The sequence below is a fragment of the Lampetra fluviatilis genome, chromosome 30 (assembly GCF_964198595.1).
Source record: "Lampetra fluviatilis chromosome 30, kcLamFluv1.1, whole genome shotgun sequence".
Classification (NCBI taxonomy): domain Eukaryota; kingdom Metazoa; phylum Chordata; class Hyperoartia; order Petromyzontiformes; family Petromyzontidae; genus Lampetra; species Lampetra fluviatilis.
The window spans coordinates 8,809,977-8,835,333 of NC_136304.1; the positions used below are offsets into that span (position 1 = coordinate 8,809,977).

The 25,357-nt window shown below is 49.4% G+C and overlaps 2 protein-coding genes across 2 annotated transcripts; both read left to right on the forward strand.

Annotated features, from left to right (window-relative positions):
• Positions 1-58: 58 nt before the first annotated feature.
• LOC144943328 (small ribosomal subunit protein uS10m-like) lies at positions 59-6,402 on the forward strand. The gene is made up of 7 exons (XM_078870703.1): positions 59-211; positions 1,334-1,383; positions 2,117-2,186; positions 2,597-2,736; positions 3,169-3,277; positions 4,048-4,137; positions 5,110-6,402. The coding sequence occupies exons 1-7, from the start codon at positions 161-163 to the stop codon at positions 5,200-5,202; spliced, it is 603 nt and encodes a 200-aa protein (XP_078726829.1). The 5' UTR covers positions 59-160; the 3' UTR covers positions 5,203-6,402.
• A 3,711-nt stretch (positions 6,403-10,113) lies between these two features.
• UTP25 (UTP25 small subunit processome component) lies at positions 10,114-24,382 on the forward strand. Its single transcript, XM_078870543.1, has 13 exons — positions 10,114-10,307; positions 13,022-13,061; positions 14,097-14,288; positions 15,139-15,550; positions 16,280-16,371; positions 17,816-17,957; positions 18,427-18,836; positions 19,821-20,052; positions 20,478-20,680; positions 21,212-21,394; positions 21,580-21,692; positions 21,819-22,064; positions 22,679-24,382. The coding sequence occupies exons 1-13, from the start codon at positions 10,201-10,203 to the stop codon at positions 22,968-22,970; spliced, it is 2,664 nt and encodes an 887-aa protein (XP_078726669.1). The 5' UTR covers positions 10,114-10,200; the 3' UTR covers positions 22,971-24,382.
• The last annotated feature ends 975 nt before the right edge of the window (positions 24,383-25,357 follow it).

Genomic DNA, 25,357 nt, shown 5'->3' on the forward strand with positions numbered 1-25,357 from the left:
TCTTCCGGAAGACGACCTGCCGTCGTCGCCCCTCCCCCCCGTGGGGTCTGTCGATCACGCGCATGCGCAGCGCGCGCCGCGTGTGGTGGTGGTCGTAGTGGTGGTGTTGGTGGTATTTCGTGGTGGTGTTGGTGGTGGTTGTTAGTGGTGTTAGTTCGTAATGGCGAGCGCGGCGCTCGGTCGTGGAGCCGTGGCGCTGAGCCGGCTACAGGTGAGAGATGTTCCTGGAGATATTTCCGTGAAATGCGTCGGAGGCGGTCCATGTGCAAGCGATGCCTCAGAGGTCGTGACCCCGCACTGTACTGCCGCATGGTGTTTGTGTATGCAGTACAGTGTATACAGTGCAGTACTGTACACACATGGGCGTGGATCTGTCGCTCCACAGCTGGATGAGGGCCTCCTGACGTCGTGCGGGTCGTGGCAGGTGCCGTTAACTTCTGTGACGATACTGAGTTGTACTCTGCTCGCCGCCTTCAACCCACGATGACGAACTTTGGTGAATCTTCTTGGCTCTTCGGTAAAGTCACGTAGAATGGAAATTAAAAAATAATAAACATAAAACTCATTCAGACTCTCTTCTCGACAGACCTGTTCTTCACCTGAGGAACGGCTGCTTGCGTTGTGGCCGAAACGTCGGGAGAATTATTTTATTATGTTTTATTATTTCCATTCCACGTGACTTTACCGAAAGAACCAAGAAGAAGAATCCCTGCAGTCACGAAAGCTTTAAATCGAAATTGAACTTGGTGAAGTATGGTCACATAACCCCCACGGGAAGGCCCTCAAACAGTGTCTGGACAAACAAAACAACCCGCCGTGCATGTGTGTAATTGCGTATCGCATTGCTATGCTGTGCTGTCACGTGGTGTGTCTGTGACATTATCAATGTGATGTTCAGCTGACCCAATGTGCCCTGTTGGTGGCAGCCGTGGCTCGAGTTCACGGCGATGGAATGCGCTGTTGATCCATAGTTGTTGAACGGCGTCTCCAGACGTGAGTGTGAATCCCAGTGATGGGGGAGGTAATCTCAGCCCATCCATCATCTCTCTTTCTCTGTGGTGCATAAAATGAGTAGTCCCGAGCCTCTGACGCGTGTCGTCGATTAGATGCGCAAATTATGTGCGCGTTATAAACATGACTCGTGATTAGTGTCACTGTGAGAATCCAACAATGGTTGTCTTACGGGATGTGACATTTCTGGATTAGTTCCATCAGAATAAATGTCTCACGCGTGCTTGAGTAGAGACCCTTTGACCTTTCAGCACGGCGTCATGCTGCGTCTGTCTGCAAAGCTGATCCGCGGTGTGTGCGCGTGTGTCCTCCACGTGTGCAGCAGGTTGTGCGGACATGTGTGGCTCACCCGGCGCTGGCTCCTGCACCTGCGTGAGTTACCCCAGGGAACCAACCTCTGGGTCTTTCCCACTTCACGGGGGTGGGTAGTGGGGAGTGTTGTGCGTGCTCTCAATCACCCACTCAGCCAAATAGCCACTTGGAGTGCGTGGGTGAGAGCCTGAGTAGGTAAGTAATTTTGTATCTGGGCGAATAGTTCAGAGACTAAAATGGTCGGTGGGTTGGTGGTGGTTGGGTAGATGGTTTGGTGACATGTTGAGTTGGTAAGTAAACTGAGCAATTGATTTTGAAGGTGGGAATTTGAGTTGGTGACCAAGTAGTTACTAGGACTGTGGCTCAGTGGTTGGTTGGGTAAGCAGTTTACGGAGTGAGTTAATGCTTGGGTGGGTGAGTGGATGAGTGGGAGAATGGGTAAGTAAGTAAGTGGAAGAGGAAATTAGTAAGTGGATGCTATTCTGATTAAATGGATACATTGCTAAGTAAACGTGTGAATGGATAGGTCGTTTTGTGAGTGATTTTAGTGATACGGTGAGTGAGCTGGTAAATGATTGAATATTTTGAGCGTGTGGTTTAGTAAGTGATTGAGTGCATGTAGTAGTCATTGAGAAGTTAAGTGGTTGAGTGAATGAGAGTGATTGAATGGTTGTGTGGTTGAGCAATGGAGTGACTGAATGCATAAGTGAGTGGTTGACTGAGGGAGTGGTTCAGTGGATTGGTGATCGGTTGGGTATTTGAGTGAGCGAGTTCTTTGTCGTCTTGTCTCTAGCTCCCAGGTATCGGCACCGCTGGGGATCTCGTTGGGAGCAGTCCGCACTCTGTCTAGTGCAACATCCCTGGTAAGCCATACCATACACATTCACATGCATTTCTAGTCACTTATAAAGATCCCCCGTATAGCCTTAACAGACTGTAGGGGCAAGTGCTGTTAGCGAGCACCTATGAAGGCCGGAACGGTACACGAACGAGGGGGTGGGTGGCCAGCACCACGCCCGACCGCCTTTGTCTCCCCAGTGGTGATGTTTACACCGCACCAGGTACTCATTTAAGGCTGAGTCGACCTGAGTCGACTAGTCACATATACGCACACCTACACACGCAAAAAAATTCCCCTAATAGCAAACATGGCTGTTTGGGCACCTATTAAGACCCGCACACCACACGAGGCGGTGGTATGGCCAGCGCCACACCTAATTAATAATTGACGCATTGTTTTGGGTGCATAATAAGCATGGTATCATACTCGTAGGTGCACGTATCGGAGGAGCCGGACGTGCTGTACAAGCGGCTCATCGTGCGGGTCAAGGCTCACGAGCGCCCACTACTCGACAGCTACGAGTTCTTCATCACGCGCACGGCGCAGTTCCTCAACATCCCGATCCACACTGTGTACGTGGGGGCGGGGACACTGGCTGGATGCACTCACCCTGCACTCATCCACATCACCTATTATGCCTACTTAACTAACCTAAGCAAACACTAATTCCTTAACTTTTCGTCATATAACCCCCTACTCAACTAAATGACATTCTCAACGACCAATTAATTCACCCATCCACATAACCACTTCCCTAACTCTTCTATTAAAACACGAATGAAATAACTTATCCGCTAATAACCGCTTACTCCCCCAATGTGCTAACACGGTCAATAATTAATTTGATCACTCATCTGTTATTTCACTTAAACATTCAACCACTAGTCTACAACTCAAGTAGTACGAATTACTGACTCGGTACTGAGTGTTGAATGCTGCTTTGATGTGTCTTGCTGCCACGGGCTGCAGCCGTTGACTGTTGCTACTGTTGCCATGCACCACAGCTATGAGCCACGCCGCAAGATCGAGCGCCTCACCGTACTCAAGTCGGTTCACATCTATAAGAAGCACCGCGTGCAGTACGAGATGCGCACGCATTTTCGCGTCATAGAGGTACGCAGGGCTCACAGCCGCGTGGCGCTACACTACCGTGCCGTGTGTCCTCAAAATACCGGGCAAATCACCTGTGGTGTGCCCCAATATATATAATTTTACTCCACAAACTTAATTCTTTTAAAGAAGACCATACTTAGGTTTTCTCGACGAATAATGTCATTCTTAATTCGTATTTTGGGTTCGATCATGTCAGTATAATATAAATTAGAGCTACGCATTCCTCAACCACCCAACACATTCAAACAAATTGAACTGTGACTTGAACAAAAGTGCCAATCGAGTTTTGTTTTCCATCATAACCAGTGGAGGGTAAGCGCACGGGACTACGACGACGTGAGATGGTTTCAACAGCTCTGGGACGGGCACCGCATGCGTATCGAGCAGGGAACCACTGGACTTGTCCAATGGAATGTCAGCAGCCATGATGTGACCACAGTCCATTACAGATGCAACAACTGCACGGGCAAGCCAGCTCTTGTCCTTCCAGGATCGGCCTGTTTATTCCTAACTGGAAATGTGCAAATAATTTATATTCTCCCAATGAGTGAAAGCTGAAAACCTGTTTTCTTCCGCTGATGAAAGGATGCTCTTTGGATTTCATTGTTTTGGTGTTGACGCTGGTGGTAATGATGATGATGGTCACATTGGTGATTATGGGAATACTGCCGATGTTAGGAATTGTAATAATGGTGATGATTTAATTGGTCTGTTGTTGGCGTAGTGATGGTTGCGTTATTTTAACCACACATTTCTATTTTTTTTTTCAGCTTAAGTACCTGACTGGTAGCACGGCTAATGTGTACCTGGAGTACATCCAGAGGAACCTGCCAGAGGGAGTGGCCATGGAGGTTACACGGGTCAGTCAGCGGACAACTCGCACACATGGTTAACCTCAGGAGATAATTTATGGCCCCTGTGTTTGCAGGGAATGTAGACTCACGGGCTGAAAATACTGTCATATATACAAAAAGCCTTGGGGAATCTCATTATAACATCCTAGCAGGAACATCCTGAAAAAATTGTGAGACTTGGCAAGTTTGTTCTTCGCTCTGGGAGAAGTGAAATCTGTTACTATTATTATTATCATCAGTGTCATCACTGCGTTATAATTGTATACAATCTAAGCTAATGTTTTTAGCACTGGCCCTTTAGGATAGACGGGCAGAATCTTGATATATATAGTTGAATGCAGCATTTTCAAATGTGATGACTCACAAATACCTAAATTTGTAAACACAGTTGCTTCATCAATTGTATTACATTAGTGGGAATTAAAAACCTTACGTGTTGGTGGAGGGATATTTAAGCCTGGTGGATCACTGTTTTTATTTGCTCTGCCAAGGTGGGCAAATCTACGAGGCTAAGCTGGCCTGCCACCAACAAGTGATCGTATTTTATGAATTTAATTTAAAAAAATGCATACCGAGTCAATGGTTAAATCCTGCTACACAAACGTTAAATTACCTATGCACAAACGAGTAGTGGGACAGCACGTGTCTCCTTTGGCAGCTATAAGCCAACTGTGGAAATTACAAATTCAAATTTTTTTTTTTCCGTGACAGTAGTCATTCTCTCCACAGTACTACCGCTGTTGACTTCCAAAAGTGGTGCTCATTTTATCGATTGCAGAGAGATGATGGGCCAAGTCGACCTACTCCCAGTATTTGTAATCGCGACCTTCTGATTACCATTTGAACGCTCTAACTGCTGAGCTACAGCCGTAAATGAAAACGAGTGCTATTCCATTTCCCTGCTCTTACAGGGAGACACTGACACAACTCGAATTATTATAAAGTCCTCCTTTCTCGTTGTGTCACGTGTTTGTGCAGCACACGATTGAGCAGATCCCGGAACACATCGCCAACCCCGAGTGGAAAAAAGGAGCACAGCAAGAAGGCGCCAAACCTGAACTCGTGTCGTGAAGACCCCCGACCCAGCCAAGTCCTCTCCCGCCTCATCCCTCCTGCACACGAGGGGTCTTTTTACAAGAATCACTGACTGCTCAGTCCGCTAAAGCATGAGCCATTCACGCGGCGATTATTGCAGAGAGATATGGGAAAACCAAGTACAGGCTCGGCACACTATCTGATGTACTGAGAGTAAAATGTAATGCGTTACTTGTTACTGTTGTTGGATTACCACAGGTAGCAGTTAATCCTATATTGTTACTTTGTGGTTAACACAAACCAAAAGTTGTATTCATATACTGGGTCAGAATTGCCTCTACCACCATTCCCCTGAGGTCAATAAATACCCTGTTTGTGGGAAGTTGTGGTTGCCCTCCATACGTACTGGCCCCTACAATGGGAATGTGAAATTTCTAAATGTATCACCCACCTTAATCGCTGATAAAAACCCAATTTATCTGGCTGGTCATGTACAAAGCACACACGTGGGTGGTTGGATGGCTAGGGGTGCTCATAAAGTGGCCATTGGAGCATTTGAAGTCTGCAATGTTGAAACTTCTATTAAAATCCCAGGCACATCCACCTTCTGTTGTGGGTCCTGTGATGTAAAACTCAATCGCACCTCTAAATATGCATTGTTTTCAGAAATACATTTATATTCAAAACTGCAACTTGACCTCGTACAGAGTGTTTCTTTCACTCGGAGTAGACATGTTTTAAAAGAAACGTTCTAACGAGATTTTAGGTTTTTATTAATTTCTAGATTTGAAGCTTTCGTGACTGCAAGGATTCATATTGTTAGGTTTTATTTTTAATGCACTAGTGCAACGTATACATAATTGACTTTTCCAGAAGTATTTTATTGAAAGGAATAAAACGGTAAGGTACAGCGTATGGTCAGACGGAGTGGGATGGGGGAACAGGAGGGGTAAAGTATAATGGACTATGTATGTTCAACTTCTTTCACACCGTACGTAGTCAACTGCTCATCGGAGGTACGGTAGCAAACTTCAGGTGTTTATGAACCTTGGGAATGCATTTGTGTGAGCTGCAACTAACATCATGACAAGGATAAGAAACGGAGACACAAACAAATTAAACAATAAACGGTTCATAGAGAAAATTTACACGAACGTGTGGATCAATTAATTAAAAAAAAACTGTTAAATGGCTAAATGTAAAAATGGTGTCAAGTGTAACACTTCCGACAGCTAGTTTTTGAATAAAAATTAATGGTCCGCTGGCAAGAACACCCAACAATACGGTCATCGAATATTGAATTACTAGACCATTACGAGCGACTTATCCGTGGGAGTTGTGGGGTCCGCAAACTATCTTCGTCCCTTTCCTGCCTTAGTGGTTTTCCTTGCAGATAAGTGGAGTCAAGTCGCCAATATTAGCATAACACCACGGATTGTAGGATTCTTGATATTGTTTCAGTACATGACCACGGTTAAGAGTAGTTTTGTTTACAGGCAGTCCTCGGCATAGGAACACCAGAGTTTCGAGCATCCGCACTGCCATGAAATATATTTTTTACATCGGCTTTCGATCGCAAACTCGCACTTGCGAACTGCACGGTGAACTATTATGTTCAGAGGAGCGAGATGTCATGAGTCGCGGCCTCCCACTGGGCTTGAGTGCTTTTGTGCGTTTGAGCGTTCTTGCAACCGCTCACGGCCCACACCAGTGACGATTATCTGCACCGGTCCTGGGCCACCCCTAAGTCGACTCAGCCGCAAATGAGTACCTGTGTAAATATTACCACGGAGGAGACCAAGACGGCCGAACGTGGTATTGGCCACCCACCCCCTCGTGTATGGTGCCGGCCTTCATAGGCGCTGATCGCTAACAGCAATTGCCCCAACAGTCTGTTAAGGCTATACGGGGGATATCTGTGGAGACTCATTACGCCCAGGGTTACAAGCAAGCCAGCATCAGTATTAAGTATTACATGCAAAAATGCAATATTAGTTATGGGTTTAACAATGCTTCCCTTTGTTTAACCGCAGCACATTTTATAACAGACCGTATGCATTTAAATACAGCACATTCCGATTTACAAACTGATCGACTTGCGAACATATATCTTGAACGAGACTGGTTCGTAAGTCGATGACTGCCCGTTTTGTGTTTTGGGTTATTACGTGGGGTTTTGTTGAACGTGGACCCATATCTAACAGAGGGGTCCTTATAAACATCTTGCAGTTCACAATCATTGCTTCAAGCAAGCCTGACTAATGATGAGACACTTAATGTGGAAACGGTGCAAAGTTTTGATTGTGTTGAACCAATGCTGTTGAAAATATGCACTCCCATGAGGCCGTGCGGTTGATGGAATTTGTAAGCTAAATGTGTTTAAGGACATTGGAAGGAGGCCGATTGTCTACGCTGACGCCAATGATTGTGTTGTCGTCAGCTGTCTTGAGGAATCTGATGAGCTATGAGGCTCTTTTTCACATGTCCAGTTGTAATGTCTCGTGTGTGCGAATCCACGTGATCCGACCAGCTGCTGCCTTGGGATTGAGAAATCCTTGACCTGGGTTCGATTCCGTGTTGAACCACTGGCGCGCTATCCGCTGCCTTTTTATTCGAAAGGCGAGAGACCGCGTGAGACGGCCGTGAGGTGTGAGAGGAGTAGGCGTGAGGAGGGGGTGAGTACATGAGATGAGACAAGTGTGGGAGTGGGGTGAGAGAGGTGAGGGAGAAGGGTTAGAGGTGCTTGAGATGGGAGAGGCTTGTGCGTGAGAGGAGTGAGACATACTCTTAGGTTTTGTCGGTAAAGTCACGTAGGTAAAAATTTTAATTAATAGAAGTAATAATAGAAATAAAATAATAAATCACGACGTTTCGGAGGCAACACAAGTCTCCGTCATCAGGTGGGACCGTCAGCTAAATTTACTGCATCAAGTGAGGCAAAATTCCAAGAGACCAGCCTTTAAATACAAGTTAAGGGGGGAGGGGCTTATCTGAATGTGGTAACCAGGGAATGGAACGTGGTGGTGGTGGGCGGGGCTATTATTATTTCAATTATTACTTCTATTAATTTTTACCTACGTGACTTTACCGAAAAAACCCTAAGAGTATGAATCCTTGCAGTCACGAAAGCTTCAAGTCTAGAATTAAAGGAGTGAGACAGTTTAGGGATAGGGGTGAGGCAGGTAGAGTGGGGGTGTGGTGAGGGAGAGGGCTAGAGGGGAGTGAGAGGGGTGAGACAGGTGAGGAAGCGGGGTTAGAGGGGAGAGACATGACCCAGGTTTTGAGGCTGGCGTGAGACAAGAGGCGGAGCTGGAGGATTCCTGCCGGAGACGTCGGGATGTGGACTCTGGTCCACGCTAAACCGCATCCACTTCACAAACCACGGCAGATGCGGATACCTGATGCCCACATGGACATTAAAAACTCCAGTCGTGTGCGACTGTGGTCATCCGGAAGAGACCATACAACATTTCACGATGCAATGCCCGATCCGCAACTACGAAGGAGACACATCACAGGGATGCAGTCCGATTACTCCTGTTGCGCTGTTTTCTGGCTCAGACCACATGAATGTGAAACTGTAGTCGTTGCTCCTGCATCTACATCAGCCGTCCGAAGAAGAAGTACATTTATTTATAGATATTGCCACTCAAAATGTATTGCTACAGAAGGATACTGCATCTAAGACGGACCCAAAGAGTTACCAACGTAAAGGTAAGACAAAGTTTGCGCAAATAAGAAGAGCTGATACACAGGCAGTGATGAGAAGGAAATTGGCACTATTTGGACACACGTAGGATGGACAACAGGAAAATGAAAAGTGTGTAAAAATGTTAAGGAAGACCTAACAGTGAATGACTTGGCGACACAAGAGATTTGTGCCGGAAAAACGTGGCGCTATTCGAGCACATTGGCACAAGACAAAGGAGGAAAGTGGAAACTAATTGCGAAATGTACAGTGGACACGTACGGGTCTATTGCCCACATGGATCGTGATGATGATGATGATGTTGCATACCTGTGAACCCCTTATCAATGTCTAACTTATTACAGACGAATTCAGACTTTATTGGTAACCTCGTGCACTTATAAATCTCAATATTCATCCAACACAGTCCCATCACAAGGGAGAAACACAAAACAGACAAAAACACTTTTTTGCCCGAATTGAAGCGTCTATACGCCGTTTGGACTCGAAAACTCAAATTTGCTCGTACAAGAATACGGAGTAAACCGGCATGAATTGACGGCTCATGATGTTGTGACGACGCGAATTGATGATGATGCTGTTCAGTCTCCTACATACGTAAGTCTGGAATCGGGGAAATAACGAATTCATATTTTTTTTTATTTGTTACTGCAAACCCAAGATGCCTCTGAGTAAGGAAGAACGAGTCTAGATAATTCTACTCATCGGAAATCGGAGTCAGAGGAAGGTTTCCGTTGACTTGAACAGACTGCATCCAGATCGCGAGCATCCAAATTCAGTGTCGAACCATTTGCGGCGACGCATTATAGTCGCCAATTAAACCGTGTGCTCGCTGGAGTTGTGTATCAGGAACAATACTCTTGACACGTTGAGCACGTTCTGTGAATAAAAGCGTTGCTATTGCCTTTTATTGTATTATTTTCCCTATGATTCCAGACTTATGGGAGAGACAACCCTGCATATTAAACAAATATATCTAAAATAAATCATCAGACGCTTGTGTTGCGATTTATTTTATACCTACGTGACTTTACCGAAAGAACCAAAAAGTATAAATTCCTGCAGTCACGAAAGCTTCAAATCAAAATACAGGCAGTCCTCTACTTACGATGGAGATGCGTTCCGACTCCCCCATCGTAAGTCGAAAATAGCGTAAGTCGAACCGTCGTAACTCGGGGACTACCTGCAATACCACTCGTGTCCACCAAGTCCAGAGGGGGCGCTAGACTCAAGGCGCGTTCACCACCACCACGCGTGCGACACGTGGTGGCTGGGTGAGGGTTGTGTTGGTTTCAGTCGTTCGCTCGTGTTTTTTTTCGTTCACAATGAAGCGCCGCCGGGGAATGAAGAGGGCGGACATCGTCAAGTCGCTGTCCAAGCGGCAGCGCAAGCACCTCAAGCAGTTCGGGGAGGAGCACCCGGTCACCGAGGGGTCAGTCGATCGAGGCGCTTTTGCGAGGCCGGCGGTGAAGCACCGACCTCGCCTAGCGCCTCCGGGCCGGGCTGCGGTGCGTCGAGTTGGGCGGCGTGGCCGTACCACACCCCCCCCCCCCCACTAACATATACCGATTGAGTACAGCGCTTTAAAACTAAATTTTTTTTTTATATTCTTGGTTCTTTCGGTAAAGTCACCTAGTAGGGAAATAATAAAATAAAAAATATTAAACAATAAAAATTCTCACGACGTTTCGACTTTACCGAAAGAACCAAGAATATGAATCCCTGCAGTCACGAAAGCTTTAGATCAAAAGTTTGTTTTTATATTATACATCTGTTTTCAGAAGCGACCTTGCTATCACGAGTTATCTCTCTCTCGCTCGAGCGTGTGGCAATTATGTGCAAATCGCACGTCAAAGTTGAAGTCTGCGTGTGACCCATGCACGACTCGCGCGACTTGGACCGCTCAGTCCTCCACGTGGAGCCCGGCGGAGGATGTATTTGCTCGCAACGTGGTCGTTCGTTGTCCGCTTCTTGGTGGCCGCAGTCACACGCCGTGGGTCGTCTTTAATTCTCCTCTTGGGAGGAGGTGTGCTGTTCTCAAAACGGTGGACGGAGCGCCGTAGTTTTCGTGGAAGATCAACGCCGAGCATGGAAATCGTGGGGTGGGGGGGGGGTCGTTGATGAGGTTTTTATTTGTAACTACAGTAGCTTTATTTACCCGTCCTATGACCGGTGTATGTTGCAGTAAGTCTGAAATATTAAATGGAAATAAGTTGTTCAGCTCATTATTAATGAGGGTGGGGGGGGGGTGTTGTCCCACGTGGAGTGACGTCACCCGCTAATGGTTATTGGGGAGGGGTGCGGCATGTGGAGTGACGTCACCCGCTAATGGTTATTGGGGAGGGGTGCGGCATGTGGAGTGACGTCACCCGCTAATGGTTATTGGGGAGGGGTGCGGCATGTGGAGTGACGTCACCCGCTAATGGTTATTGGGGAGGGGTGCGGCATGTGGAGTGACGTCAAACGCTAATGGTTATTGGGGAGGGGTGCGGCATGTGGAGTGACGTCACCCGCTCATGATTATTAAGGAGGGGAGGGGTGCAGCATGTGGAGTGCGCGACCTTTTGCGTTCATGTAAATTTCCACGCGTGGTGCATGACTATTAATCAAGGGGGGGCTCTTGTGCAGTGACGTCACGCACGCATGTAGCAGTGTGCTGCGTAGATTTATTTTTTACCGTCACTTTCTGTAAAGAAACCTCATATTTGAAGCGAGTACAGTATTTGGCTCCTATAGATTTACACGCGATGAGCCACTTTATTGAGCTGTCATTTGTAGCCAAGTCGCTTCTGAAAAATATCTCTACAGCTCAGTAGGCCTTACCTGGTAAAATAAACATAGTACTAAATTTCGATTTAAAGCTTTCGTGACTGCAGGGATTCATCTTCTTGGTTCTTTCGGTAAAGTCACGTAGAAGGGAAGTAATAAAATAATAAAAATAAAACATAATAAATAATTCTCACGACGTTTCGGCCACAACGCAAGCAGCCGTCCTCAGGTGGAGAGCAGGTCTGTCGAGTAGACAGAGTCTTTATTTCAAAACATAGTACTGTTTAGTTTTAATGTCTGGGAAGCTGAGCAGGTTTGTATAGATAGGGGGCTGTGATGGGTGACCAGCATATCTAACGTGTATTGTAGGCTATGGTGGCTGCGTACAGCGGAACGAGTTGTTAAAATGCAGTACAAGTTGCGGGGAAAACAGTACAGGTCCGCACCATTCTTGAGATTTGTGAACATGAAGCGAGTGTGTGTGTGTCGTGTAGTACAACAGCCCCGCTTGGTAACGCCAGCAAACTCAAACGAGGTCCACTTACAAGGGCAGATAACCAAAACTCCACACTTTAGTTAACACGTATGTATGTTCAAATTCTTTCGCAACCGAACGTATCCATCTGTCCTCATCGGAGGTACGGGGTCCTGAGAGGTTATTTCTTAGGCTTCTGAGAGATTCTTTTCAGATTCCTGAAGAAGGGACATTGCCGAAACGTTACCTTTCATGTTTTCCTCTTCTTAGGGCAGTGTTACTCACAAATGAACCTTATGGCAGGACCCCAGGGTCCCATAAGTCCCCGGCTCTCACATAAACTGCGTTGCAACGTCATTTTATGTCTGTTGAAGGCAAGCAATATCGCAATCTGTTCCTCTCGATGCACTCTACACGATGCGCTAATCAAAGTTTAAAAGTTTTGTTTCTTCTGTGCATTCTTGCATTCGACATGACAACAGAATGATCCGCGCCAAGCGGGTCGCGGCGTTTATGTGCGCGGTGGGATGGAGTCGCCAAAAATACAATAATTAATTACGATTTTGACTTTCGTTTATTCGGGACCCCGGGGTCCCGACATAAGGTTCAAATGTGTAATTTTTTGGGTTTTTTTGTTCTTGAGCATCACTGCCAACACTGTACTGCACAACTTAAATGTGTTCACGTGAGTCAATTGTCTTTCATAGTGAATGACTGGCCCCGCCATAACAATGTGGAATTTCCACTACTACAGTGCTACTACGCAGGGTAGCCAACAGAGAATGAGATGAGCACGACTCCTTTACTCGTGTGAGCAGGAAGACCCCCGGATATACCCAAACGAATGATTTCTCTTGTAAAGAATAACGTTTAACATCCGCTGTTTTTTTTCTTCCCACTAGGGCTTCCAAGCGAGCGTTTTCTGATGCTGCCCCTAAAGTGGTGAGTAAGTTAGTCGGGGTTTATAAAATCCCCTTGCATGCGCCCGGATGCTGCTGGGTTTATAGGAAATGTGGAGCAGTGAGGATGTGATGAGAATCCCGGCCAGACACGTGAGTGAATGGAGGGGTGGCATTGTCAGGAATGGATGCATGCAGCTTGCAGCTGGGTATGTGTGTTGGTATGGGGAGTGGTAGTGTAGCGATTAGCGCGCTGCGCTATGAACCTTGCGACCCGGGTTCGATTCTCGCTCACGGCCAACACCCAGTGACGATTATCTGAACCGGTTCTGGGCCTCCCCTAGGTCGACTCAGCCTGAAATGAGTACCTGGTGCGGTGTGTAAACATCGCCACTGGGGAGACAAAGGCGGTCGGGCGTGGTGCTGGCAACCCACCCCCTCGTGTACCGTTCCGGCCTTCATAGGTGCTCGCTAACAGCACTTGCCCCTACAGTCTGTTAAGGCTATACGGGGGATCTTTGTCTTTGTTGGTATGGGTGTATGGCGGATAGGTTGACTCGGCCTTAAACCAGCACCTGGTGCAATGTGTAAACATTGCCACGAAGAAGACAAAGTCGGCCGGGCGTGGTGCTGGTCACCCACCCCCTCGTATGCTGTGTCGGCCTCGCTAACAGCACTTGCCCTAACAGTTTGTTAAGGTTATACGGGGATCTTTTTTTTGTATTGGCGGATCGGGTGGAGCGGTGGTGCAGTGGTTGGCAGATTATGCTATAAGCCCGGTGACCTGAGTTCGGTGCCCGCTCACGACCAATAATGGCAACTATCTAAACCGTTCCTGGGCCTTTCCTAGGTTGACTCAGCCTTAAATGAGTACCTGGTGCGGTGTGTAAACATCACCACTCGGGATATAAAGGCAGCCAGGTGTGTTTCTGTCCACACCACCCCCTCGTGAGCCATGTTGGTCTTCAAGGGTGTTCACACACAACACTTGTCTCAGGCTACACGGGGGATCTTTGTTTCTGCTAACTCATGCCCTGGTTATCTTCCGTCCCCGATTCACCCGCGTGTACGGATGAAGGAGACACTTTTGGACGAGGGCGATTCGAGCGCTTCAGACGAGGTGGACGAGGAGTTGGAGGCAGCAGCGGCGCCCTCACACTACCAGCAGCTGATCGGCTTGCTGGGTGGCAACGAAGCCGATCCCGAGACCAGCGACGAGGAGGAGGAGGAGGAGGAAGAGGAGGAGGAAGAGGAGGAGGAGGAGGCAGTGGTGAGTGGTGATGAGGAGATGCTGCAGGCATCCATCACTCATTTGTCTTAGTGTTTCTTATGGTGGGAAGCCACTAATTTCAGGGCTGGAAATATATCTGCAGCGACAAATGTTGCTGTATCCCTGTCTCCTTCACAGTTATTCAGTTGTTACTGTAACAATTATTATCACGATCGTATGGCTCAACTGTAAAATTTTCACCACTGCATGGGAGCAGGGGGGTGGGAGTCTCCAACCGGAATCAACACCACCTCATACTTGTTTGACCAGGGGAGATCCTTGAAGGTGGATGTTATTTTGACACAGACAACTAATAAAGTTGTCACGTGAATGAACGTGCCACGTTTTTTAAATCCTTTATATTAAGTTCGCTTGCTTGCTTAAGACCATGGAAATCTTTCTTTTTAACCCACTTCCCGTGATCCAATCGAGCTGACATTTTGCACACAGACTCGTTGTGCGTGACAATTAATGTTCGTGAAAAAAAAATTCAAAAATTTTACACTGTTTAGGGAATTTTTTAAAAATATTTATTTACCAATTGGTTAATGCTGCCAGACAATCATCTGACCCATAGGTGGCAGCCATCTCAAGCCAGAGGACGAGAAGACTCTAGCCGCCCCGATGCCACGCATATAAAGGATGTATAGTGAAAAACGTTGTTTTTACGGGTTAATTTTTCCTGCTTCAGCAGCACCACCAGTAGTATGTTGCAGAACAGTCCACACACAACTATTGGGTACGGACGTGTTGCTGGTAGTTAGAACGAGCATCATCAGGCGGTTTCCAAAATTTGTTTAAACGTCCTCCAGCTTTTGACCGTAAACAGTCACGCACACCGTCTCTGCAGGTCGACGATTCCGCTGAGGAGGAGGAGGAGGAAGATGAAGGGGAAGATGAAGAGGACGATGTTCTCAGCACTGATGCAGAAGAGGGCAGCACGGAAGCCAACCGAGGCGACGGTAAAGGAAAAAGGGGCAGCACCGACGCAGAGGATGAAGCCGTCAAGGCGAAACTGGGCAGCACGAAAACTAAAAATGGCGTCGCCAACTCAAAGGGGGGCGGCCGCAGCTTGAAGGCCGCGCAGCAGAAGGGGAAGAAGGAGTCGCCAGAGGTGGAGGCGGGCGACTTGGCGGGCTTCGAGGGCCAGTTTGTGGATCGCGTGCACGCCGAGGCCTTCAGCCTGGACACGGTCGTCCCAGTCCAGAGTGGCGCGGAGGAGGAGAAGGTGGAGGGAGACGTGATGCAGGTGTCTTCAGATGGTGAGCGGAGGAGGCTGTTGCGTTAAACCGTGCGTGGGGGGGGCTGGTGGGGGGCGGGGGGCTAGGTGGGGAAGGGGGTATGGCGCACATTGATAATTGTTAACGTGGCTTCATAAAGATGCTGGTATGCACAGAAAAACCATGCTACGTAACTATACGGCAAAAGGTATCCAAATGCATTTATTGTACAAGACACTTGATATGTTACTTAATTTATTCTCGTGCATATAATGTACATCATATACTACATGATGGTATCCTGCTGCTTTAAAATGTGCATTAAATATAGTGATCACCTTACAGGTGTCCTCGTGTTACACCTCAATTTTTGCTCCGTGCTGTCACATGGTAGGCACCAGGATAGTATTTTTCCGCTGATATGTCATAGCATTCGTTTTATTTCTCACAGCCCTAAGCCATTGAAGGAAATTGCACATTCCTATGACAAGGCAAAGAGATGCTCTCCATAGGACTACTGCTGTCAGCTCCCGCAAAGCGGTAGTTCTTTTATCGACCCCAGAGGAAAAACGGTGTTGGGACGGGTCAATCCCTCAACTGGTATTGGAAGCCGTAACCTTCCGATTGTCAGTTGAGCGCTGTAACCACGACTGGACACACAGGAAGGTGGGGCCAGTCAATTGACTTGCGGCAGCGTGTGTCTGGAGCCTGACGCTGTGCCGTGCTGTGCCACGCTGTGCCGTGCTGTGCCACGCTGTGCCGTGGCTTCAGATCCGTTCGTGCAGCACCTGGCGTACGAGCTGGAGCCGGGGGAGGTTAAGACGCTGCTCGACCGAGGCAACCGGAGCACGGAGATCGTGAAGGTTTGTGCTGCGACTGCGCTTGAAACGGACCGTCGTTTATTTGCGCAAGTTGGGTGGATATTCTTAGGTTTTTTCCGGTAAAGTCACGTAGGTAAAAAATTAAAATTAATAAAAGTAAAATAAAAATATCATTATTTTAATTTTACTTTTGTTAATTTCATTTTTTACCTACGTGACCGCAAATTAATAAAAGTATTTGCGCAAGTTGGGTGGATATTCTTAGGTTTTTTCCGGTAAAGTCACGTAGGTAAAAAATTAAAATTAATAAAAGTAAAATAAAAATATCATTATTTTAATTTTACTTTTGTTAATTTCATTTTTTACCTACGTGACTTTACCGGAAAAAACCTAAGAATATCCACCCAACTTGCGCAAATACTTTTATTAATTTTAATTTTTTACCTACGTGACTTTACCGAAAAAAACCTAAGAATATGAATCCTTGCAGTCACGAAAGCTTCAAATCTAGAATTAAGTTGGGTGGAGCCTGTCAAGTGGTCGTGACAGTGTTGGTGCTCGTGGCCCGGGCAATGGCTTGGGTTGCTGCAGTGTTAGCACAGCGCGTGAACCCCAGAGCTACCGATCCGAACAGCGTACTTCAACCAACACTGCGGTCATCACAGCCACCACAAACACTTTCCATTGCCACCACTCGTTTCACCACTGCTATCATCACCACCACCACCTCCAACATATCAACCACCACAGTCAATGGTGGTTCTCTGGAATTCTCCTGGGTTAGAGGCCAGGAATTACCCAGAGAAAGAAGTTGAGTCAACAGGAAGTGTGATGCATTCACAGGGAATCGCCTGAGTTTATTATTGTTAAGGCGCAAAGCATCTGATCGCAAATTAAAAATTCTGATAAATAAATAAGCAGACAATACACATCCTTCACACATCCGTCTCTTGGCGTGAAGTGATTTTACACCTCCCGTAACACGGCCTGGGATTACGTAATTTCAGCAGCATTGGTTCTACACAAGCAAACTGAACTAGGTTTAACATTCAGTGTCTGGTCAGCAAAGTCAGGCTGGCTTGAACCAATGCTGATGAACTGCCAAGTGCTTATAGGGAAGGACCCGCTCTCAGTTGTTATGGGTCAAAGTTTGACGCAAACTAAAACAAGACAGAAAATCACCGTGGAGGGGCAGATATGTGAAGGGGGGGTTATTTATGTGTTACTAATATACACCACCACTATGCTCATGATTATTGTGTTTTATATTATAAATAGGGTGAAGGGGATAAGTGGGTGCTCGTGTGTGTGTACGTGTGTGTGTGTGCGTGTGTGTGTGCGTGTGTGCGTGTGTGTGCGTGCGTGTGTGTGCGTGCGTGCGTGTGCGTGCGTGTGTGTGTGTGCGTGTGTGTGCGTGCGTGTGTGCGTACGTGTGTGCGTGTGTGTGCGTGTGCGCGTGTGTGTGTGTGTGCGTGTGTTTCATCAGTGGCCGTGCCTGAGGCAGCTGCACTGCTCGTGGAGCCTGGAGAAGCAGGCCGGGGCCCCCCGCTTGGGGACGGGGGCAGCGCCGCTCGCCCTGCACCCCCCCCTCGAGCGCACGTGGAGACACGTGAACGCGCAGGCTCACGGTGCGTGCGCAAGACTAATGTTCCCCCACGTAGCCTTTAGCAGACTGGTAGGGTGGCAAGTGCTGTTAGCGAGCACCTATTACGGCCGGCACGGCACACGACGGGGTGGGTGGCCAGCATCACGCCCGGCCCGCCTTCGTCTCCCCAGTGGCGATGTTTACACACGCCACACAGGTACTCATTTGAGGCTGAGTCGACCAAGCGGCGGTCCAGGACCGGTTCAGATTATCGTCACTGGTGTTGATGGCCGTGAGCGGGAATCGAACTCAGGTCATCGGGTTTGTAGCGCAGTGCGCTGAGCACTACACTACCGTTCCCCACGCATACATGTGTGTACAAACACGAGAATTATCACGCACACACGGGCACTCGAGTACTGCCACGTGCAGATAAGGGGCAGAAGAGAGGGCCACTGGTCCGCGATGACAAACAACTCGGCCGCATTCCTCATCTGTTCTCTCCCCGGTAGGCGACGGAAAGCCGGTGAAGCCGGGCTCTCCTGCGCCGTTCTTCACGCCGCTGCAGCAGGAGCTGTGGTCGCTGTTCACGTCGTACCGTGACCTCTTCTACCCCGAGCGCTCGCCGCTGGGCTCCGGCGAGGACGTGCGCCGCCTCTACTGCCTGCACGTGCTCAACCACGTGCTCAAGGCCAACGGCCGCGTGCTCGCCAACAACGGCGTGCTGCAGCGGCGCGCCGAGCGGCGCCGCGAGGCCGAGAGCAGCAGACGAGGCCGCGGCGGGCGCAAGCGGAGAAGCGGCGGAGCCAGGAGGGACGTCGCCGCAGAGGGCGGTGCCGGACAACTTGAGGATAAAGCGGAAGACACAAACGACGTCGATGATGATGATGAGTTCCGGGACCAGGGCCTCACCCGTCCGAAGGTGAAAGTGAACCCCATGTGTCTTAAGGTTGAGAGCGTTTATGCATTAGCTCTGTCCCATCCTTCTGTCCGTAGTAGGGGCATGATAAGTTTCGTGAAGATGATCCAATACGTACCAAACTTAAGTGTGAATTTGCGTCGCTATTTGGGACTTGCCCAACTGAAAAGCTGCCAAATTTATCAAAGGGTTGATATTCTTATGAGAAACATTTTCCAATGACCTCTTAGTGCCCACTGAACTTTCTAATGTATCCTGTTCTAGAGAAGTGGTCAAAGCTACATGTACAATTCTCAAGCTGACGTGAGGCCATATTAATTGAAAACCCAAAAATATTCTGACCGTCAATTCACTGCACGAGAAAACCCGGCTTATTCAAGTCCTGACCTTCCACCTTGTGCATGACTCCATTCACCATTACGGCCACATTGAATGTTCCAATTCAAAGTGACCACCATGTGTATGCGTGTCTGTGTGTGTCAGTGTGCACGTGTGTGTGTGTCCGTGCCTATCCATGTGTGTGCTTGTGTCTGTGTATATGTGTGTCTGCGAGTGTGTGTGATGTATATTGACATGCACGCATGTCTGTGTAGCCTTGTTTTTTGCGTGTATGTGAGCTTGCATGTGTGCGGTAGTGTCGCGGTTAGCGTACTGCGCTATGAACCTGGCGTCCCGAGTTCGATTCCAATTCATGGCCAACACCAGTGAAAAATATCTGAACCGCTCATGGGCCTCCCCTAGGTCTACTCTGTCTCAAATGAGTACCTGGTGTGGTGTGTAAACATCATCACTGGGGAGACGAAGGCGGCATGGCGTCGGCCACCCACCCCCTCGTGTGCCGTACCGGCCTTCATAGGTGCTCGCTAACAGCACTTGCCCCGACAGTCTGTTAAGGCTATATGGGGAAATTTTTATCTTTGTTTTAAATTTTTATTTTTGTGTGATCACATCTTTTCCCGCACGCGTCCGAACCCCCGCCGCTTGCAGGTGCTGGTGGTGGTGCCGACGCGCGACGCGGCGTGGCGTGTGGTGACCACGCTGGTGGCGCTGCTGGGTGGGGATGGCCGCGAGGGAGCGCCCCGCGTCGAGGTGAGCCACCGCGCTCGCTTCACCCGCGAGTTCGGCCGCGACCCCGGCGAGGAGCAGCCGCACAATCTGCGCCGGCCCGACGACTACCTCGCCATCTTCTCTGGCAACAACGACGACCACTTCCGCTTCGGTGCGTGGCCTCCGATGATCGCGGCGATAAAATTATCGTGTCGTACACGCAAAAAAATGCGCATTGCCATTTGAAACGAAAAAAAAACTTTTCTTTTTTTTCTTTTAGCAGATAAGGCCCACTAAGCTATATAGTTATTTTTCAGAAGTGACCAGGCCACAAATGATAGCTCAACGAAGTGGCTTATGTGGAAATTTATAGCAGCCAAATAAATGTGGAGGGAATAACCGGAGGACACGGAGAAAAATCCACGTGACCACGGGGAGAGAGAACACGTAAACTCCAAATATACAGCAGCAGGCGTCCGGGTCAGGACCGTACCCACCTCTTCCTGTATACCAGTTGAGGTCGTTAACATCTCGCTATCGTGGCAACCACAAATGAAAAATGATATAGTGACCGATGACGCACGCACGCACGCACAGGGATGGCGCTGCTGAAACGAGGCGTGCGTCTCTACGCGCCATTCTACGCGTCGGACGTGGTGGTGGCGTCGCCCCTGGGCCTACGCACGGTGCTGGGGGCGCCGGGGGAGGCGACGCGAGACTTTGACTTCCTCTCGTCCATCGAGCTGCTCGTGCTGGACCAAACCGACGTCTACCTCATGCAGAACTGGGAGCACGTCATGGTGACCCACGCACCTATGCACGCACGCAGAAACGCACGTTACGAATTATTGAGTACAGTTGGTACGAGCGTCATTCTTAGCTCTCGTGAAGGCGCTGTGTTTCACAGATAGTAGTGCAGTCATTTTACTAAAAGGGGGCGATATTGCAATGTGTAATCCCATTTGAGTGGTTTGTGAGTAATTATTCAACGATTATGGAGGAGGCACGAAAACATGGCACAGAAATGTGGAATGGCCATCGCTGACTGAGAAGCTGCCTGACGCACCTGAATCTCGGCTCGGCATTGATTTTATTTAGAGAGACTTAGCGCCGTGGTTTTTGATGACATTGTACTCGGCGCAGAGAACCGTAGTGACATGACGGCACTCTACGATAGCTGGCGCCAAACTGTGCCCCACACGCCCTCCTGCATTGCCTTGTGGGAGCCTCGGTACCAATAATGTTATTTTAGTTTTCTGGTTTCGTTTCCATGATGTACACATACGTGACCGTCGCCGTGCCCCCCCCCCAACCCACCCTCCGCTCCGCAGCACTTGGCGGCGCACGTGAACCTGCAGCCGCTGGAGCCGCACGGCGTGGACTTCTCGCGCGTGCGGCCCTGGAGCCTGGACGGCCACGCGCGCCACTACCGCCAGACGCTGCTGCTGAGCGCGCTGCCCCACCCGCTGCTGCACGCGCTCGTGTCACGGCACGCCAGCAACTACCGCGGCCAGGTGACGCGGGCGCGCGGGGACTCTTGGGGAAATGCGCACGAACACTCGGGGGTGTGGGGGGAGACGCACGCAAACATGGACACGCTGGGGCATACACGTGGTCACACGGGCAGATACATGCAGATACGAGCACGCAGACAATAGGAGCACACACATGACGACGTGGTCTGTGTGTGTGTGTGCAGGTGCAAGTGAGGAACACTCCATTGCTGGGCTCCATCAGCCAGGTCGTGGTGCAGCTCCCGCACGTGTTTCAGCGAATCGAGGCCGACAGCGCCACTGAGATTGCCAACGCCAGGCACGACGCACACATTGACACTTGTCACACAGGTTTATTCACACGCACACACGTACGCGGGCACGTGTACGCATTCGTCGAATCGCTGTCGCGCGGAGCACAATAGTCACGTGCTGCCATCCGCAGGTTCGCTTACTTCGTGGAGCACGTGCTGCCCCAGTACCGCGACGCCGTCATGGCGCACACGATGGTGTTCGTGCCGTCGTACTTCGACTACGTGCGCCTGCGAAACCACCTGGCGCGCGAGGGCGTGCGCGCGGCGCACGTGTGCGAGTACACGCCGTCCGTGCGCGTCGTGCGCGCCCGCAAGAGCTTCCTGCGCGGTGTGCGGCCCTTCCTGCTCTACACGGAGCGCTTCCACTTCTACAAGCGGTGGGGCGAAGCAGCCGCACCCGCTCGCCACACGCGGCGCGCAGAACGCAGCACGCCACACGCCAATTTAGCCGTGCCTACCTTGACCTCGACCAAACCGCCCGCAACGAGCCCCGAGACTTTGTCGCATCTCGGAAGCTGAACACCGTTTTAAACCGGGATAGTACTTGGATGGGCGACCCAACCATGCAATTAAATAGGCTTTAATAGGCCGCTGGGGCTATGCTGTGACCAGCAGTGTGGCAATATATATTGTAGTATTCTACTATACACGCACGTCTGTGCTTGCTGCCTTCACCATTCCGCACTGACCGACGTGGTGACCCTCGGCTAGCGGTGGACTGTGCGTGTGCACGTACACAATCTGCTGCACCGCGCTGCAATACCACTCGCATACCAGTGCACTGCACTGAACTTCAATATGCAGCCACACGTATCTCTCCATCCATCTGTCTGCACCAACATCCATGCACCTGTGTGTTCACGTCCGTCTCTTCATCTGCCCAATTGCCTTTCCATCCATTCGTCGTAACATCCATTCCGTCCGACCGTCCGTCTGTCCACGCTAACGCGCGATGTCTCCTCCCCCCCGCCCCACCCCCAAATCCCTGCAGCTACTCGATCCGTGGCGTGCGCCACCTCATCTTCTACGAGCTGCCCACGTACCCGCACTTCTACAGCGAGGTGTGCAACATGCTGCGCGTGGCGTCGGCGGCCGACGCGGAGTCGCGTGCGGCCGACGCCGCGTGGACCTGCACGGTGCTCTACTCGCGCTACGAGGCGACGCGTCTGGCCGCCGTAGTCGGCGCCGCCCGCGCCGCTCACATGCTCGCCTCCTCCAAGAAGACGCACCTCTTCGTCACCGGCGACGATTCCTCCGCCGGCGTTGCCGCTGGGCAGGCCTGACGACGACGGGCTTCCACGTTGAATATGAATAACAACAACTTTGAGCTTACGTAGCTCTGTTTCAGAAGTGACCTGGCTGTCGCAATTGATAGCTCAACAAAAATGGCTTCTCGTCACGCGGAAATTTATAGGAGCCAAGTACGCGTGCGTGTTTGTAAATGTGGAGGGAAAAAGCGGCCAAGAGAGAGATGTCCCTTTCTGGTCGTGGTCGGGAGGCTCGGCGTCTGGCACTGCTACGAAGATCTTGGGTTTAAGTCTAGGTTGAGGCTTCCCACGATTTCAACCAGGTTTTATAATTCACGGAAGCTCATGGTTTCATCCTGGTCACCATTTATGTTTTAATCCCATCGCGGTCAATGTGGTTTGCATTCAGTGTTCCAGATTCCAGCTCTGAGAATAGAATATTTCGATTTGATATTCATGCCCACAAGTGCCTCTTTAGCAGGACATGAGAAGGTCCACCTCTTATGAGGCGATTTGACAAGACTTAATTCAGAAAGTAGTTCCGTGATCCCATTTGCCATGGTCCGCTCGCTTTAATTATACGATGACGCAGCAAGAAATTCGAAATTTCATCAAATGACAATCATTCATTATAAAAATTTTCACGCTCGCGGATTGAACTTTAAGAGGCACGGAGAATAGCAAAGTCTCCAGATTCCGACAGAAGGACAACACCAACGCCAATGTGTGGTCGAGTGAGAAGTAGATTTAATTCCAGGCGACGAGCTGCGACGGAGAAACGACGTTCGCTTCGTCCGGTTCGAGAGACGGGGCTTGACATGGAGGCCACTGGGGGCAGATCGGAGGTAGCGAGATGGAACGTACGATGAGAAAGCGGAAGCTGAACCGTCCGATTGATATCGATGTCACAGTTGTCAAAGTTCAAGAGAGAACAACGTTTTTCAAATTAAAATAATATTTTTCCAGATGGTCAACAATGTGTCAAGGCTGGTTAAGCTGTACAATCTGTCAGTTACATCTGTGCTCTCGTCATTCCACTATGATCCACTGCTAAATAAAGGCCTCCCCTATGTTGTCAACGTTACAAGCTGGCTGTGGGGTGGGAGATGCACAGTGGATGACTGGTATTGCTCAGTGACCAGGACGCAAACATTTTCGAGGCCAAAACCGCGTTTTATTGGGAACGTCCTTAAGGCTACAGGGAAACACACCCTACTTAAAGTAGTGAGAACTTTCCAGCTCGCAGCCTCAAGAGAACTCGTGTCGTCTCGCGCCGGTACAGCCTTGGGCCTGAAGGACACAGCCTGCCTCTGGGATAGACGCAGCCTCTCGTTCCGGACATGTGTCTACTCGGGGACCTCTCGGCTCCTTGGCTGCCTCTACATTTTGCTGCTTGACTCCGGTTGTTGGCTGTGAGCATTCTCCCAGCTTTGAGCGGCCACATTGCACAATTAGTTATCCACCGTTCTTTAACAAAGACCCCCCCTGTATAGCCTGAACAAACTGTTGGGGCAAGTGCTGTTCGCGAGCACCTATGGAGGCCGGCATGGCACACGAGGGGGTGGGTGGCCACCACCACGCTAGGCCGCCTTTGTTTCCCCAGTGGTGATGTTTACACACCACACCAGGTACTCATTTGAGGCCGAGTCGACCTAGGGGAGGGCTATGACCAGTTCTGATAATTGTCACTGGTGTTGGCTCTGAGTAGGAATCGAGCTCGGGTAGATGAGTTTGTAGTGCAGCGCGCTAACCGCTACACGACCGCTCCCATCTTTCTTTAACCACAACACATTCATCTCAGTTCACACCCTTCTCAAGGTCAAAGTTGTTCATTATACAAGTTTACCCGCTATCGAGTTGTTTTCCTTCTCTCTTTGGAACAGCAACAGCGGCTCCTAAAGTAGGCTTTGGAAAAAAAATGTATATTGCAATATGCTCCTCCATCACATAATGCTGCGGAAACAGAGTTGCATGCAATAAGGTTTTCAGAAATCACCGTGTTTTACATGAAATGGAGCGAGGTTCTCTGAACTGCAGACCGAAGCCTCACTTTTATATGGTTCTAGCCATGATTAATTTAGGAGCACCTGCAATCTATTAAACCTACAATTATAACTGGAGATGGGCACTTACAATGCCAGCTGTTTAATTGCCTACAAATCCCCGATCCGCCCCCAATCTGTCAATGCACCGTTGTGGTCACAGCTCAATAAAATCGGTTTGTAATTTCCAGTTAAAGGTAGCTTCTTCTGTCGGTCTACTTTGTAAGAGCTTTTGATTTTCATCCTGTCCCTGAGCAGTCCACATAGGCGAACCAGTGTCTGCCCTTTGCTCCAGTGTCCGTCTGTCACGGTCCCACAATGCCACTGCTCGGCTGGGCTGCAAATACACGGGCAACGCAAGTTGGCCCTGGACACAAAATG